Below are 15,455 nucleotides of genomic sequence, written 5' to 3' on the forward strand. Positions count from 1 at the left end.
GTTTGAAATACGCTGTTTCTTGTATGTTCTACTGAAAAGCTTCATGCTATTTACTCAAAACCGCCTCCGTTTCAAGTGCAAATCTTGGCCTTTGTTAAGACGTTGCTCTAAGTCCCGTATGGTGTTTCGGAGGATCTCAATTTCTTTGTTTTTCTCCTCCTGCAGGTGCTGTAGTTTCTGTAAAAATGCAAGTAAAAATTCATAATTATCAGGTGGGATTATGCACCAATACAATATGCTATTGCTAACAAGCAATATTTTAATAAGAATGTTTTTTTTCTTGGTATCTTTTATCACAGTGTTAAAAGAAATGATATCCCCTCCAATCCTTTTCCTGTGACATTACGAAGTCCCCAGTCCGCAAAGCTACTGATGCATGCAAAATTTGTCATCAATGTTATTTCTATCTCAAATTTCAAAGTTAACAATTCTGTACTAAAACTACTTCACATGTGGTCTTGTGCTGTTATTCATGTCAAAGGTGTTAAACTGGACAGTATCAGTACCAACTGCAAAAGGACACGGAATAGGTAATCTGGAGGTGGGGGAGAAGTGTTGAAGGGACAAATTGACTAGATCCTGTAGGTTACAGAACTTCTTTTCCCAAATAAAGTTTTTCTTGCAAATGAAACACTAACAGCAAAAAAACCCTGCCATTTAGAATGGGCTGTAACAATACTTGAGTATTATGAGTTATTGGAGCACGTACCCTTCGATAGATACTTTGTGGCAGAACAGAAGCATCTGAATATGATTTTGTTGTTTTGTTCTGAACTCTTGCCAATTTAGCGTTGAACTGAAAGAAACAGGGAAGAGAAAATATTAGCAATACGGTAAGAGGGGAAAAAAAATGTATGTTAAACAATTCAAGCAGAAGTTTCTTTTTTTTCTTTTCTTTAATGGATGTTGTATCTGAAAGTTGTTGCACGATTACCTAGTGTTTAGTCATAGGACAATGAAATTTATCAGAAATGAAGATAGTTACAGATTATATTTCTTAATAATGTTTCAAAATATTAGAAAAAGAAAATAGAACAAATATTCTGATACCACTACATTACACATAAGTATTGCTGAAATAGTAGATAAAAAGAACACTATGAAAATGAAAAGTTGAAAGTACTTTGGCAGCACAGTCTCATGTATGCAGGAAGAGAAATGGAAAGGATGCTAAAAGCCTCTTAAGCCTCCCCTCACATATTACAGATATCTCAGCCCAAACACCCTGTTTCTGTTACGGAACAGCTTGTGTGTTACTGAGTATGGGAAAGATTTGAACTATTTCCTTCACTTTTCTGTAGTGAGGACTGAGCTGTGACATGTGTGTTGAATTCCATGTCTGAAAGCTCTCAGAAGTTTATAGAAAGGAAATACTAAAAAATGAAAATCTTCTAGCATTCAGAGACAATTATAAAATAATATAAATAGAAAACATTGTTTTAATTTCTTTGTAGGTCAAAAATTACCAACACTTTCAAAATAAATTAAAGGAAGACTACAAAGCTCAGCCTCCATATACAGTAGATAGAAGTGTAGATTTCTGAGCAGAAGCTACTTAAATCCCACAGTGAAAGAGAGAGCAATGCCACTGACCCTTCTAAAGATCAGTTTTTAACAGTCTTAGGCTCCACCATATTGTTATGCACTAATTACAGCATTTTTCACTAGTCTTCTAAGTTTCCTCAATGCCTAACTGAGCTTTAATTCAGCAGAAAACATACCTCTATCTGCAGTTTAATTATTTCATTCTGCTTCTCTTCATCTTGAGTTTTCAGCTGTCTAGCTAGCTCTAATATTTCCAGTTCCTTTTTCTCTATCTGTTCCTTATACTCCATCTCTTTTGCTTCAGCTAATATCACAGTAACACCAAATACATTGATTAAATTAATTACATAATATGATTAAAAGGAAAAACAAAATAAGACAAAAACAGAGCATTTCCCAGATAGCAGAGATTTCTTCAGCAACAGGTTGGAACCATTTCTGTCAAACACGAATATCTATCCATCTATCTGGAACCATAGTGAGATTGAGCTTCATTAAAGCAGCATCACGTTCTACAGAGACTTCATTTTGCTTTTGTACAGCTATGTGAATCACTAAAAAAATCCTACTTCTTAAACCTCTGACAGTGATGAAATGTAATCCATACTACAATCAAGTGTTTCCTTTTGCAGCGTTATTTATTCGCACCAAGTCCTGCTCTTCTCAGGTATGGCTGAAATACCATCCTAGGAGCCTACCTAAATAAATTTTCAGCAAGTTCAAAGCATTTCTTCAGTTAGTACTCAACCCAAAATTTAACTCCTTCAGATTTTTATGTATGAGCTCCCAGTTTCTGTTATACTTGATTTGGAACTTCTGCTCATCCAGTGTTGCTGCAATAATACCTCACTGCCATTGTCTATTTAGTTAAGATAAAACTCGTTTTGATAATAGCCACTTCTAGCTTTCATGTTTGTTCTGTCAGTACTACACCTGGGCTCTAAGTAAAAACTGTTTTCCAGTCGTGTTTCCCTGAAGAAGTGGAACTATTTTTTGCATTTATGCTAATGAAGTGCAGCTCTTACAGACTAGGACATGGTATCCAGCTGTATAACATTCAGGCTTCAGAAAACTTACTTTTTTTTCTCATGTTGCAGTTCAACTGTGCTATTTCTAATTTGTGGTCTTCCTCTTTGTTTTGAATTTCAATTGTGAGTTTCTCAATCTGCTCTTTATATTCCTGTGAACATATAAATTCTTCGTGAAAACCTTCAGGTGTCTGTGCTTAGAAAGCCTTCTGCAAAGCACATTGTTCATGTCAAAATATACGTAAGGATTCAGTTCTTCATAATTCTATAATTCTGTGGTTGTTTTAAGTTGCACCTGTTCAACACTAAAATGTCCAGCTACATCTTACAATGAAAATGAAACCCAATGAAAATCCCAACCCAATGAAAATCTACACATAAAAGATGCAGCAGATTTCATCTATGTGTTAAAATAAAATTATAAACTGCTTGTATTAGGAGAAGGGGCAAATGAAGAGGTAGTATGCTTTTCCTCAGTGCAATATTTGGTATGATTCTGCAGTTGGTTAAATAGCTACAGTCTTTCTTGTATAAATTTCTGGTTGTAGAATTGTGCAACAAGAAATTGTATGTAAAGTATCTCAGATTGCTAATATTGCTTATACCAAGAATTCCACAACTTTACGCTGGCAGCAGTGGAAACATCAGTGGTATTAAAGCTAGTGGCCCAGACACTCAAGTTAGTACTTTGAGCATACTTATTTTAAATTTACATCAATGAGAAATACTCCAGAATTATCAAGTAATTTGCTCTAACTGCCAGTGCAGAGGTGCTTACTCCCAAGATGTCATCAGAACCTTCTGTTGTAGATAGACACGAACTAGAGCAATGCTCAGATGCATTACAAAGGCAGTCTTGACTATTAAAAAATTATGTGTAAAAAGTAGATTTTAAAACTAAATATTGGTAAGAAATGAGCATATCTCAGGTTGAGCCAGAGTTCTCAGCACTGTGTAGTTTTGGCCTTTTAGTTCCTGTAAAACTCTCTCAGGCTGTCATTAGAACAACTTTTCTCTTTTTACACAGGATGAACTTTAGGAAAAGTGAAATACCAACGTGATTGGTAGCAAACTCAAGAGTAAAAAGGTATAAGAACTGCTTCAACAGATACGTGACTGTTATTTTTCCTCCTATTAAAGAATGATCATTCTGACAAACCTGTTCAGAAGCCCTTAATTTATCTTCCAAGACATGAATGTTTGCCTTCAGTCTGTCATTTTCATCTAAAAAACAACAGGAAAGAACACTACACTAAAAGGTAAATGTTGACACATGAAAGCATGAAAGAAAATTATTCACTTTTTTTTTTTTAGTTGTCTGGACTCTAGAGAGACCTGACATTTTCTGGATGTGATAATCTTAACTTACAGAGATACACAATGTCTGTACAACTTATTTGAAGAAGAAAATTCATTGTATAGTTGTAATATATATATGGTATTACTTACACTGAACTGCATTAAGCAATCTTTAGCAATTGTTTACCTCTGCATTCAAGAAAACCTAGATACAAAGTTGACGTGCTCAAAAAATGAAAGATTATTATCATATCAATAATACTTTCAAGTTAAGAGATGTAACTTTTTAAGTACTTGTTTCTCAAAACCAGAGCTTACTCAATTTGTATGAGCTCCTTTACAGCTTGTTTATAGTGGTAGCAAACATACAAATTGTAAAGCAGTGTCTCATAAGGAATTTAGGAAAGCAGATAGTGCTTTCTTGATTAGCAAAATTCATTCTGATTATTAAAAACAGCTATTTACTTCCAATTTTTAGAGTTTTATTAACTCTTATGCTAAGGTACCTGGAATGCAGAAAGGGTATATATAGTTAAATATAACTAGTCTGCACTATAAAAATATGTTGTTATATGTTATGTATAAAAATTAAGTACTTTTACTTTTTAATTAAAATAACAACAAGCAATTATCAAGAATTTATGGACAACAGCCAAATTTCAGCCTCCCTGAGATGAGGATTAAGACTCCAGTTTCACAAAGCACTTTAGCAAAGACTGTGAATAAATGCTTTAAGAAAATACAGTTCAGTGATTGAGTAATACTTTCCCACTTTTTCTTGTTTCCTTTGCTATGCTGAAATAGATTTTATATCTCACTACTAACTAAAAATCTCTCTAGGACCAGAATTCCGTAATGAGTGGATTCTAGGCAGAGTAACAGTAATAGACATTTACTGAGAACAGAGACCACCAAAATCTGTACAGGATTGATTTTAGATATACTTTGTTTCATTTCTGTCTGGATGCTAGTGAGCTTCTCTCTAAAAAACACAGTGAACAGAAAGAAAAAATTAAAAATCCTGTTCATACAATATTACTGCACAGTACACGTAAGGACATTTTTCTTTTACCTTTTATGTTACACTGGTTTTCAAGAGTTTGTGTAAGACCCTTTATCACATTCCGTAGAGCAGTACATTCTAGAAGTGAAAAATCCACTGTTTGAAAACATTTTCTTCACCACTTTAATATGGCAATTGAAAAAAAATAATGGGCTTCACATTTAAACAGTGTTTTCATAACATAATAAAAACGCCTAAAAATAATATACATTTCTGAGTAATAGAATTGCAAGCATAATTCTTCCTTATTGTCTTTCAAGAATGTTCAACTTGTTTTTTGGGGATAGTGGGAAAAATATAATGCTTTGCTTACTGTAAAGGTGATTGATAGTCTTTAAGAACTGGAAATCTCTTTCTCCCTGGGAGTTAACCTTATTTAGTTCATCACACAACTTCAGAAAAGGACATCTTTTGCAAGAAGATGTAGTAAGTCTTTACTGACCATATATATCTAAACTTCACTTGCACTGTATAAGTCCGCCTGAAGATTCACAGCCTTCTAACAGTAGATCAAGAATTCAGAAAAAGAAAAGAATCTACACACAGTTTTGTTCTTAGGTTGGGCTTTTTGGTAACAACTACCTAAATTACCTCATACTTGAGATTCTACTTAGTTAGCGATGTTATTATACCAAGTCTCTGGTTTTCTGGTGGATTTCAGCATAAATAATATCATGAAAGAGGAAAGCCTGCTGTTAGTAGCTAAGCAAACATTTGGTATATATAGGAATTACAGTTTATTTTGGAAAAATCAGTGAACACTTCATAGGAGAGGAGTTAAAAAATGATTGCAAGCCTTAGGTCATTGGATTCAAGTACGAGTTTCCAGAGTGGGGAGCAAGCACTGTGATAATCTCCATTAAACTCTGCAATCTGTAAAGGAAAGAAGAGAGGACTGAATAATTTTTCTTTACAATACTATCAGCAAATAAATATTTTAATAATGGAAGTATAGAAGCCAAAATATTTTTTTTTCCATACTAAATGAACGTTTTCTGCTGCAAGATTTTACTCCTAAAAACTTACTGAAAATATCTGTCCTTCCAGGTCCTAAATGTTTTATTACTTAATGTTTATTAAATGTCATTAAATGTTTTCTTAGTATTAGCTAGGTCAATATTATTTGGATGTCTTGCAGAATCTGGCTAAATACTAATTTCAAGGCTGCTAAATATGTAAGCTTTACACAGAGTAAGGGTTATAAATTGCCATAAAGTATTGCAAGACATGCAAACTGAAAGTAAACATACTTCAGAATAAGCTTATAGTAGCTGAATTGCACATCCAAGGGTAATAAAATGAACACGAAGAAAATATCTTACAGGCTGTGAAAAATGGTTCTTTCTTAAAATGTCAACTGACATTTGTTTTCATGCGTTTGCCCTCTTATTACACGAATGACCATTATTGCTAAAATACTCGTACTTCATTACAGGTACTTTTAAGCTGTTAATGGAGACATCTACTTTTTATCAAATATTTGTTTGACCTCCACTCTGAAAACCTGTCAATTTCAAATTCAGTCAAATGCTTGACTTCAGAAGATCCCAGTTTGTACGTGCTCCCTGGAGATCTTTCACTACTTGCTGCTAATTTTTCAGGACTTGGACAAATAGCCCCAAAACTGAAAAAAACTTCTGCCACTGTATCAGGAGCTAACTGCTGCTCTGTAATAACAGCTGATGTCAATCTCTTCACCCGTTAGATGTGGTGGTAGTGAGAGGTGCTTCAGTATCATGAAGAAAAAGCCTGAGACTGCAAAGGTAGATGTGGAAGAAATTGAGATGTAGATGGGAGGGGCAAAACACAGCAGAGCTAGGCACTACTTTCGAGGTAGATGACAGAACTGTGAGTCATGCAGCAGTCAACAATGAAGAGAAGTGCCAGACGCCAATTGAAAAGGAACAGAGGTGGTAAGACGACAATCACACTGTGCAACAAAGAAAGGTGGATGAACAGGAAACTCAAGACAAGCTAAAGGCAGGACATAAGAAAGCATGCTTTAAGAACACCAATTCAACCATTCAAGTTCAACCATTCAATTCAAACTTTCTTAATTCTATTGTATTTGAATTATGATGCTCATTATCATAGTTGGTCTTGAATACACGTGTAGGCATACAGCTTCTCCCCAGAACAAGAAGGTGAAGAGAACAAGGAATGGTATCATGATTTGGAAATAAAACACCTCCGCGATCTTGTTAGTTATAGAAAGTGAGAATTTTCTTTTGAATGAGATAAGATGCTTCTGATCAGCAGATTCTAATCCTAAAGTTGTCTGTGGCACTGTTATCCAGTTAAGTCAATATGGTCAGCAGCTTATCATGCCTGCAGGCCTCTTTCCAGGTCAGGAGGCAGCTTTAGTATGCCACTGGCTTTTTTCTGTGTCACAGGACATACTGCAAACAGTGTGCACATCCATGAGAGCGCAACTCTGCATGCATGTAGAAAGAAGACGTGCTCCTCATTTTACACATACCCACTCTGAGATTCAAGCTTCCAGGTATTGAAAATGTGTATCTACATATAAATGAAAATTATTTGTATAACTGTAAATAAGTGAAAAAAAAAAAAAAGAAACAGGTATGGTACACTGACAAATTAGACTTCCTATGTTTTAAGGTAAGCATCTAAATTTGGATGTTTTGGATACTGATACTTCATTGTAATCCACATCTGAAATAATTTCTGTCACATGTCTGAATGCAAAAACTGCAAAATTTGTAACACGAAAGACTTCAAAGATCCATACCATTTAAACATGCTTTGCAGTTCTTTTTATTTTGTTTACAAATGTGTCTCAAATAACTACCTTGATTAAACATAAACCTAAATCTTCTTAATGGCTGTGCAGATAACAGCTTACTATTATACTATTACTGCTTATTTTTAGCTTTTATCTTGATTACAGACTAAACTCAAATTTAACAAGCAGTACAATTTTATTATTTTTTTTTCTAGCCACCAAATAAGGATGCCATCATATTCTTGGCAGTAATGAAACTTTCTGCATCAAAACACCAGCAATTTTATGTAATTAAGGTTTGGTTTACTTCTTCACTAACAACATTTTTGCCAAAAATGTTTTTAATAAGACCAACACAGAATAGTTCTGTGTGTGCATACACATGCAGCTTGTTGCTATCCTACATATTTATATTCTATAATTTTATTTTTTGTATTTGAAGACCATATGGGCTACCTATAACAGAACATTTTGTTCTCATTAAAAACTTTTCACATTGCTTCTGCTCCTTGTAATTCTAACAGTTAAGCTACAAAACATTCAGACAGGGAATACTGGGGACACCAAAACTAAGGTTACTTCCTCTTAAACCTTTTCGTTCTGTTTTCATAGTACCACTTCATTTCTGAAATGGCTTTTAATACCTGCAACAGATAAAGTATGCTAAATAACACTGCTTTTTGTAAGATGAAAGTTTGTTGAAAACAGTAGATCCTGTAATTGAAGTCTACATAAACAAATTCTGAAGTCACGATGGTGAATTATGATTCCAATATTTGGTTTTCTACTCAAACTTTTTGAACTTTAACCTATTCCTCCTTCAAGTCTGCCTTTCACACAGCTGTGTGCCAGCCGTCATTCCCTTGTTCCATTCTTCTAAAAAAGCAGCAGGGGGAGCGCTAAGGGCATAGGAGCAGTGACTGTCAGCTCCTACACCGTGCAGTACATCATATCAACAGCATTTGTGGAATAATCCTGTGCAAAATTTGAAGCTTTAGGTCACTATGTCTATTTATACTGACAGGTTCTGTTAAAATTTTTCATTCCTTTGGAAAAGTAGGCTATATATTTTAGAAAGTCATGCACACGTTGTAAATACATCTATGCATTTGGGTAAACAGTTTGACAGCAGATAGTCTTACAATGAACCACAGGTATTTAGATGTAAACTGCTTTTTTTTGTCCAATCCCAAGAATATTTCCTTATCTTTATTATCTTAAAATATATATATATATTAGCATTTTTCTCATGTTAAAGTACAGTTTTGACCAGGAAAAAGTACTCAGCTCACAGTTTTGCTTGCCTACGTTAAGGAAGAGAAAGCACAGTTTTGGTAAATGGTCACAGTTTTGTGGATTGGCATTAGTGTGGCTCCTTCTCTGTAAAGAATACACCCTACACACAGAAAGACTGAACAGCCAATCAATATTATCCCACATCTAGTATTCACAATTCATTGCAGATCCTTCCATCCACACATATAACAGAAAATATTTGATTTTCTCTTTCTTCAACAAGTTCAAAACACTAGCCAACAAATACATAGTACTGGAGATGCCATATGGAATTGTATCATTCAATATACCAGTCTCATCTTAGTTACTTGGATGCAAAATCCAGGGCTGCAATATATTCTTGCTGCAAGAAATATTTGAAGAAAGTCAAGTAATTATTGGTCAAACAAAAACAAAACCACTCATTAGATCCACCTTCAGTTTTCAGTGGAAATAATGCAATTGCTTTCTTTCAAAAACTACACTAGATTTTATTCAAAACTGCAGTCTGCACCACAATTGTCCACTTAGTCAGTATAGAAAACATTTAGGAGCAGAAAACAAGAATACCAGACTTGTCCATCTCAAGTTGATCACAGTGATTTACACTAAACAAAAACTGTGGACCTGAATCTCACCTTCAGTAAAGAAAATATTAAAACAATACAAAGCTCATTTATTATCTTTCAGAACATGTATACAGTTGCCATGTTGCCCATCTTTTTCTGTTATGTTTGGTTAAAGAGTTTCACACTCCTCTCCCCACTGAATTTTACAAATTTTCTTCCTTCCTTTTCGTATCCCTCAGAAATCCCACTCTTCATTTATCTTGCACAGTTGCAAAAGACTTCTGGCAATCAAGCACGTCAATAAGCTCTCAGGTTCTCACTTACATTTTTTGGAATTTTCTTGGGGTGCTAAGTGCTATTCTCATTTCAGTTTCTCATAATAATATAGGGTTTTTCAGCCAGAATAAAATTCCACTTCCTCCACCCCCAGCAGCCAAAAGTCCTTCAGGGTAAGTGGAACAGCAGCCTTACCTTCCACACTGCCTTTGCTCTCTTCCCCATTGCTGAAAGCAGCATGTTTATTTGGAATCATATGTGAACCATTCACCAGCATGTGGTCTCTTATGTTTTTCCTTAGCTGTTCTGTGAATCGCCTTGTGGTCTGCTGCTAAGGCTCAGTTGTTTATCTATCCTATAAACTCACTTGCTCTTGTGTTAATTTTGCAACAAGGAGAACTTTAGAATCTTGTTCGACGTGAGAACCTGCACACATTAAGAATGCATCTTGACACTGTTCATTAAAAATTTGACGCTGCCGTTCAGATGCAGAAATTTCAGTTGCTTTTGGATCAGTTCTACTGATACCCTCGGGAAATGTGACTGAGCTGCATTTTGGGAAGTGGCCTGGGGCATGAGCCTAGAAGAAATCTCTTTTCCAAGCCGCAGTTGGCCCTATCATTATGTAAAAGCCATTCTCACATGTATAGTCTGTTCGGATAACTCTTGCCAGAACAAGAGTAGAAGAATCAATGATACGTTGTTCCCAAACGTCTTCTCCAGTTCCATGCAGGACTCCTCTATGTCCCCGTGAGAAGTGAAAAGTGTTTTTCAGTGACACTCTTCTTTGACTATCAAGCACTGATACAACGACCAAAACTACCTGACACAACACTTCCAGTGCTCTGAGTCTGAAAGTACTGTGTGTTATAACTTTAACTAGTAATTTTATTAAATTTACTAAGTCTGCCTTATCAATTTTAAAAGTAAAAGGCAAAATGCTTTGAAAATATTTTATAATTACTGTAATTTATAATTACCTAATAACCTATAATGTCCTTTAAAAGTATTTTTAACATTATAATTACTGCTGACGCTCAGCAAATAGTAACTCATGTTTACCTGAAAATTTCTCTGACAACATCCACTGCGGATTATGGCAATGCACTGAACAAAATGGTTTGAGAAAATACTGTTTGATTACCTCTAATGAATGTCATTCAAAAATGTTACTTACATAAACACTTTGAATTTTGTGGTCTGCTAGAATTCTATTGGAGTATTCTACTGGTACACATTTTAAGCTTAGGGAATGTAGCCACATTAATCAGCTTATTTTCTAAGTAGATTCTATGCCCTTGGTATCTCATATTTATCTCATTACCAAACAGACTTCACAGACACCTCTTGGAAATCTTACTATGTTTCAAGTTACCTCTTTTTACTTTGTCCTTTACTGCTGCTAACATGTTGGCAGTCTCTCTTAATCTCAGACCACAATTATCAGCTTCCAAAAATTTTGCCTCCTGTCCTTAATAATTTGTAAATTACTGCATCTTGAATATTACTGAGATTTTTTTTTTAAATTTTTTTATTTTTAATTTTTTCCTGCTGCTGCTGAACTTAATTTCATATTTCATGCTGATTACTCTGGCATTTTTACTTGGATTTCTGCAATCCACATTTTTTTTTCATCATGTATTTCAAAACAGCAGAGATTGTTCTTCCCAGTTTTGTCAGCATAACTATCTCCTCAAGTCATTTCACTCTTATCTCATTGAAGTGAGGCAATTCACATAACCCAAAGCTCACTTCTGACTTCCATCTGTTTTCAGTCTGTTCTGCTTATGGTGTCCCAGCTGCTCTGACTTACTGCATTGTCTCTTTCATATTCATTATCTTTTATCCCATGGGTTTTATGATAACAATAATTTCTTCTTTTTGTCAACATTTTTCTTTTTGTCTTTAAAATCTATTTCATATAAAAAACCTCCTCTTTGTTTTTATCAATAGTGAAGCATCTTGCTCTGTTTCTGAATCACTGTCCTTCATTGTCTTTTGTGCTCAATAGAGAAACAAATGTTTCTAATGCGTTAAGCCAGAGTTCCTCTCAGTTTGCTGTCCCGTATCATAATGCTCAGTAGAAGATACTTCAGGAAAGAGTAAAGATGCAGAAAAAGATACTGCCACAATGCAATCTCTCATCTTCAAAAACCACAAATAGGGGATACCTGAACGAGCACTACTGTCTTTGTATTTAAGACTTCAGAATTCCAGGGAGGTTGCTGTTATCTATAAGCTAGCCAATGTTATGCACTTCTACCAGAACAGCATGAAAGAAGACACTGAAAACTACAGACCTGTCAGTCTAACCTCAGTCCCTAAAAAAGCTATAGAGAAGATTATCGTGGGTGCCACTGAAAGAACAAAGAACAAAGCTATTTTCAGGCATAGTCAGTGTGTTCCAGAAGAGAAAGCTCTGTCTTAAAGATTTGATCTCTTTCTGTTATATCCACCTCCTTAGAGGATAGGCTGGTAGAAGGGTAGATTCCATTACATGCCATGAAATAAGCATCACTACATTTAACACAGTATCTAACATCCTTACTGCTTTATGTGACTAAAAACAATAGAAGTGTTTTTAGAGGTCTCTATAGAAGTCAATAGAAGTCTCAGAACTTCCTGACTACAAGCAAAGAGCATTCTTTTATGTTTTGTTTTGTTTTTTTTTTTCTTTTTTTCTTTTTTAGCAAAAAGCCAAGACCTTACCTTCTTTTACTGATTCCTCCCTTGATTGGCTTAATGTTAACAACCTATTCGATTTTTCCAGCTGAAGAGCTGATAGTTTGTTTGCTTCATTAATTTCTGAAATTTTCTAGGAGGTGGGTAAAAAAAAAAAACATTTTATATTAATAGCTTTTGATTTAAGTTTTATATCTTGTGTTTTATATTTATATAAAAGTAACATTTAACAGTATCGCAGTCACAAGCTTATATTATTTGACTTCCTGGAAATTCTATCATAGAAAAGATGAATTGTAGAATGTTCTGGGTTTGGAATGGATCTTTGAAGTTCCCCAGTCCAACTTCCCTGCTATGAGCAGGGACATCTTCTCCTGTTTCAAAACTCTGTGCAACCTTACTTGGCCGATGTGCCACTTCCAATAGCCGAGCATCCACAAATTCTTAGGACAACTAAGAATTCCTGCATCTTATGACTCCTATTCTGAAAAATTTCTTTCTTCTATCAGATTTAATTCTAACCTCTTCAAGTTTAAAATAGTTTAGAACTGTTCCCCTTGTCTTGTCACTACAGAGCCTGGTAAAAGGCCTCTCCATCTTTCTTATAAGCCTGTTTTATATATTGGAAGATTATAATGAGGCCTCCCCAGAACATTCTCTTCTTCTGACTGAACAAGTCCAGCTTTTTCAGCCAGTTTTCATAGGAGAGATGCTCCAGACCTATGACTATCTTCATGGCCTCCTCTGGACATGCTCCAACAGATCCACATCTTTCTTATGCTGAGATCACCAAGACTGCACAGAATACTGCAGTTAGGGCCTCATGAAGGCAGAGAAAAGGGGTACAATCACCTTTCCTGATGAAGCCCAGGATACAATTGGCTTTCTGGATTGCAAGTGCATACTGCTGGCTTACAATTAGCTTTTCACCCCTGAGTTCTTCTCAGCATGATTTCTCCCAGTCAGTTTCTCACCCAGTTTGGTCAAAATCAGAACCTTGCACTTGGCCTTGTTGACCTTCATGCAGTTTATGTGTCAGACTTGAAAGCCTATGCATTTGACAGATTACCCTGCAGAACTAGGAAGTAGCAATGATCTGTATCCTTCTGAATTCTACAGTGTATGGTTGAGGCTGATCCTCACAAAGTTCTTTTTATTGCTTTGTATAAGAAGCTGTGAATGCCATACTGGGAATCAACATGAGTAATCTTTATGAATAAAAATTGTTATTTTTTATATATATGTACATATGTTTCATGAGAAACACTATGTTTATTTTAGACACTGCTTCTCTATTACCTCTAGTGTGGATTTACTGAATGGGATCAACTACCAAAAAGGTAATTTCTTAACAAGGAATCCAGTACCAACTTTCCTCAGTGGATCAGTCTTTAAGAAATTATATAAAGAGTTCAGTGCATATATATGGGGGAAAAAAAAAAAAAAAAAGAACAAACAGACTTTCATTCTATACTAATAACAATTTCTAGAACAAGGAACAATTTCTGAAGCAAAAGTCCAGCAGAGCTTTGTAATACTGCTATTAACAGTAGAAGTGTCTGTTAGAAAGAGATATTCCAATCTTTTCTTGAGAAAAATTTTCTTCAGCACCATTAAAATTCTAGCACAGAAACAAATGCTTCTCAGACTTCACACATCTTGCATAGAAACTGTGACAGGTTGGAAGGCTGAGCAATCACCGGTCATATGAAATTCAACATGAACAAGTGCTAGGTTCTGCAGCTGGGACAGAGCATCCCTGGCTGTACGTACAGACCTGGGGTATCCAGAGGCAGCAGAGCAGTTCTGCCAAAAAGGCTCTGGACATTTTGTCTGATGGTGAATAGACTCTGAGTCAGCAGTGTGCCCTGGCTGCCCAAAGAGATCAGAGCACCCTGGGGTGCCTCAGGCCCTGCAGTGCCAGGTGGGTGAAGGAAGGACTGTCCTGCTCTGCTCTGAGCTGTGCAGCCTCACCTTGAGCACTGGGTACAGGTTGGGCACCACAGTTTGAGAAGGAAATAGAAATATTAGCATTCAAATGAGATCTATGAAGGTGGAGGAGATTCCAGAGGGTACAGTGTGTGAGGCACTGCTAAAGTCCCTTGGTGTGCTGGGCCCAGAACAGAGGAGTCAAGGGGAGGCCTAGTGGTGGCTGCAGCTCCTCTCTGGGATTGGAGGGCAGCGCTGAGCTCTGCTCTGTGTGACAGCCACAGGGCCCGAGGGAACGGCGTGGAGCTGTGCGGGTGAGGGTTGAGGCCTTAGGAAACGGTCTGCACCAGGGCAGAACATAGGATTTAAACATTTGGGTATTTCTGTATGAAGCCACATACATCTGTGTGTTATGAAGGAGCTAGACTTGTTGATACTGGTGGGACCCTTCCAACACAGGAAACTGCATGATTCCATGGTTCTCTTAAATCACTAGTATCACTATGAGATAAAGCCATTACAGAAAGCTTTGAAACAGCATTGGTATTACAAGGTGTATTAATCAGAATTAGCTGGCAATAATTGAAATGCTTCCCACAATATAAAAAAAATATTTATGGATAGCAATTTCAACTCTCTTTTAAGGCTTTTTTTCACTTACCTTTTCTATCTCTGAGAAGTTATCCAAAAGTTTATCAAGATTCACCACATTGATTTTCTTCATGGCTGTGATTCATTTATTTCTGGAACATTTCATCCAGTGACAATTGCATATATATGTAAAATAGATCTATTAATTTTCAGAAGATTTCTTATCCACAAATATAAGCAGAGCACTTCACACTTTTGAAAAAATTATAACTATTTTTGCCTATTAATCTGAACTTCAGCCAACCTAAACCCTAATATTTTTAAGAGATAAAATTAATGTCAGAAAGACCAAAGCCAATCTATCAAACTGTTAGATGATGTAATAAATTGTTGCAATTAAAAAAATAAATCTGAACACATTTCCATAGCCATATTGGCTTTCCTATCCTCAC

The 15,455-nt window shown here is 35.7% G+C and overlaps 1 protein-coding gene across 1 annotated transcript; it reads right to left on the reverse strand.

The window, feature by feature from the left end:
• Positions 1–54: 54 nt before the first annotated feature.
• CCDC152 (coiled-coil domain containing 152) lies at positions 55–15,154 on the reverse strand. The gene is made up of 8 exons (XM_042875521.1): positions 15,074–15,154; positions 12,511–12,616; positions 4,945–5,013; positions 3,733–3,797; positions 2,623–2,725; positions 1,722–1,849; positions 680–796; positions 55–177 (listed from the first exon to the last, which is right to left on the reverse strand). Exons 1-8 carry the CDS (start codon positions 15,134–15,136, stop codon positions 55–57), a joined length of 774 nt encoding a protein of 257 aa, XP_042731455.1. The 5' UTR covers positions 15,137–15,154.
• Positions 15,155–15,455: the final 301 nt, after the last annotated feature.

The sequence above is a fragment of the Lagopus leucura genome, unplaced genomic scaffold, assembly GCF_019238085.1.
Source record: "Lagopus leucura isolate 7727_CA_CO unplaced genomic scaffold, USGS_WTPT01 Super-Scaffold_100014, whole genome shotgun sequence".
NCBI lineage: Eukaryota > Metazoa > Chordata > Aves > Galliformes > Phasianidae > Lagopus > Lagopus leucura.

What these genes read in the sequence shown, in the direction of transcription:
- CCDC152 (XM_042875521.1), bottom strand. Translation starts at nt 15,136, where the DNA reads ATGAAGAAAATCAATGTGGTGAATCTTGATAAACTTTTGGATAACTTC. An exon ending in CTGCAACATGAGAAAAAAAA is followed by an intron (nt 1,850 to 2,622) that starts GTAAGTTTTCTG and finishes CTGTGATATTAG; the next exon opens with CTGAAGCAAAAGAGATGGAG. An exon ending in TAATTAAACTGCAGATAGAG is followed by an intron (nt 797 to 1,721) that starts GTATGTTTTCTG and finishes TGTTTCTTTCAG; the next exon opens with TTCAACGCTAAATTGGCAAG.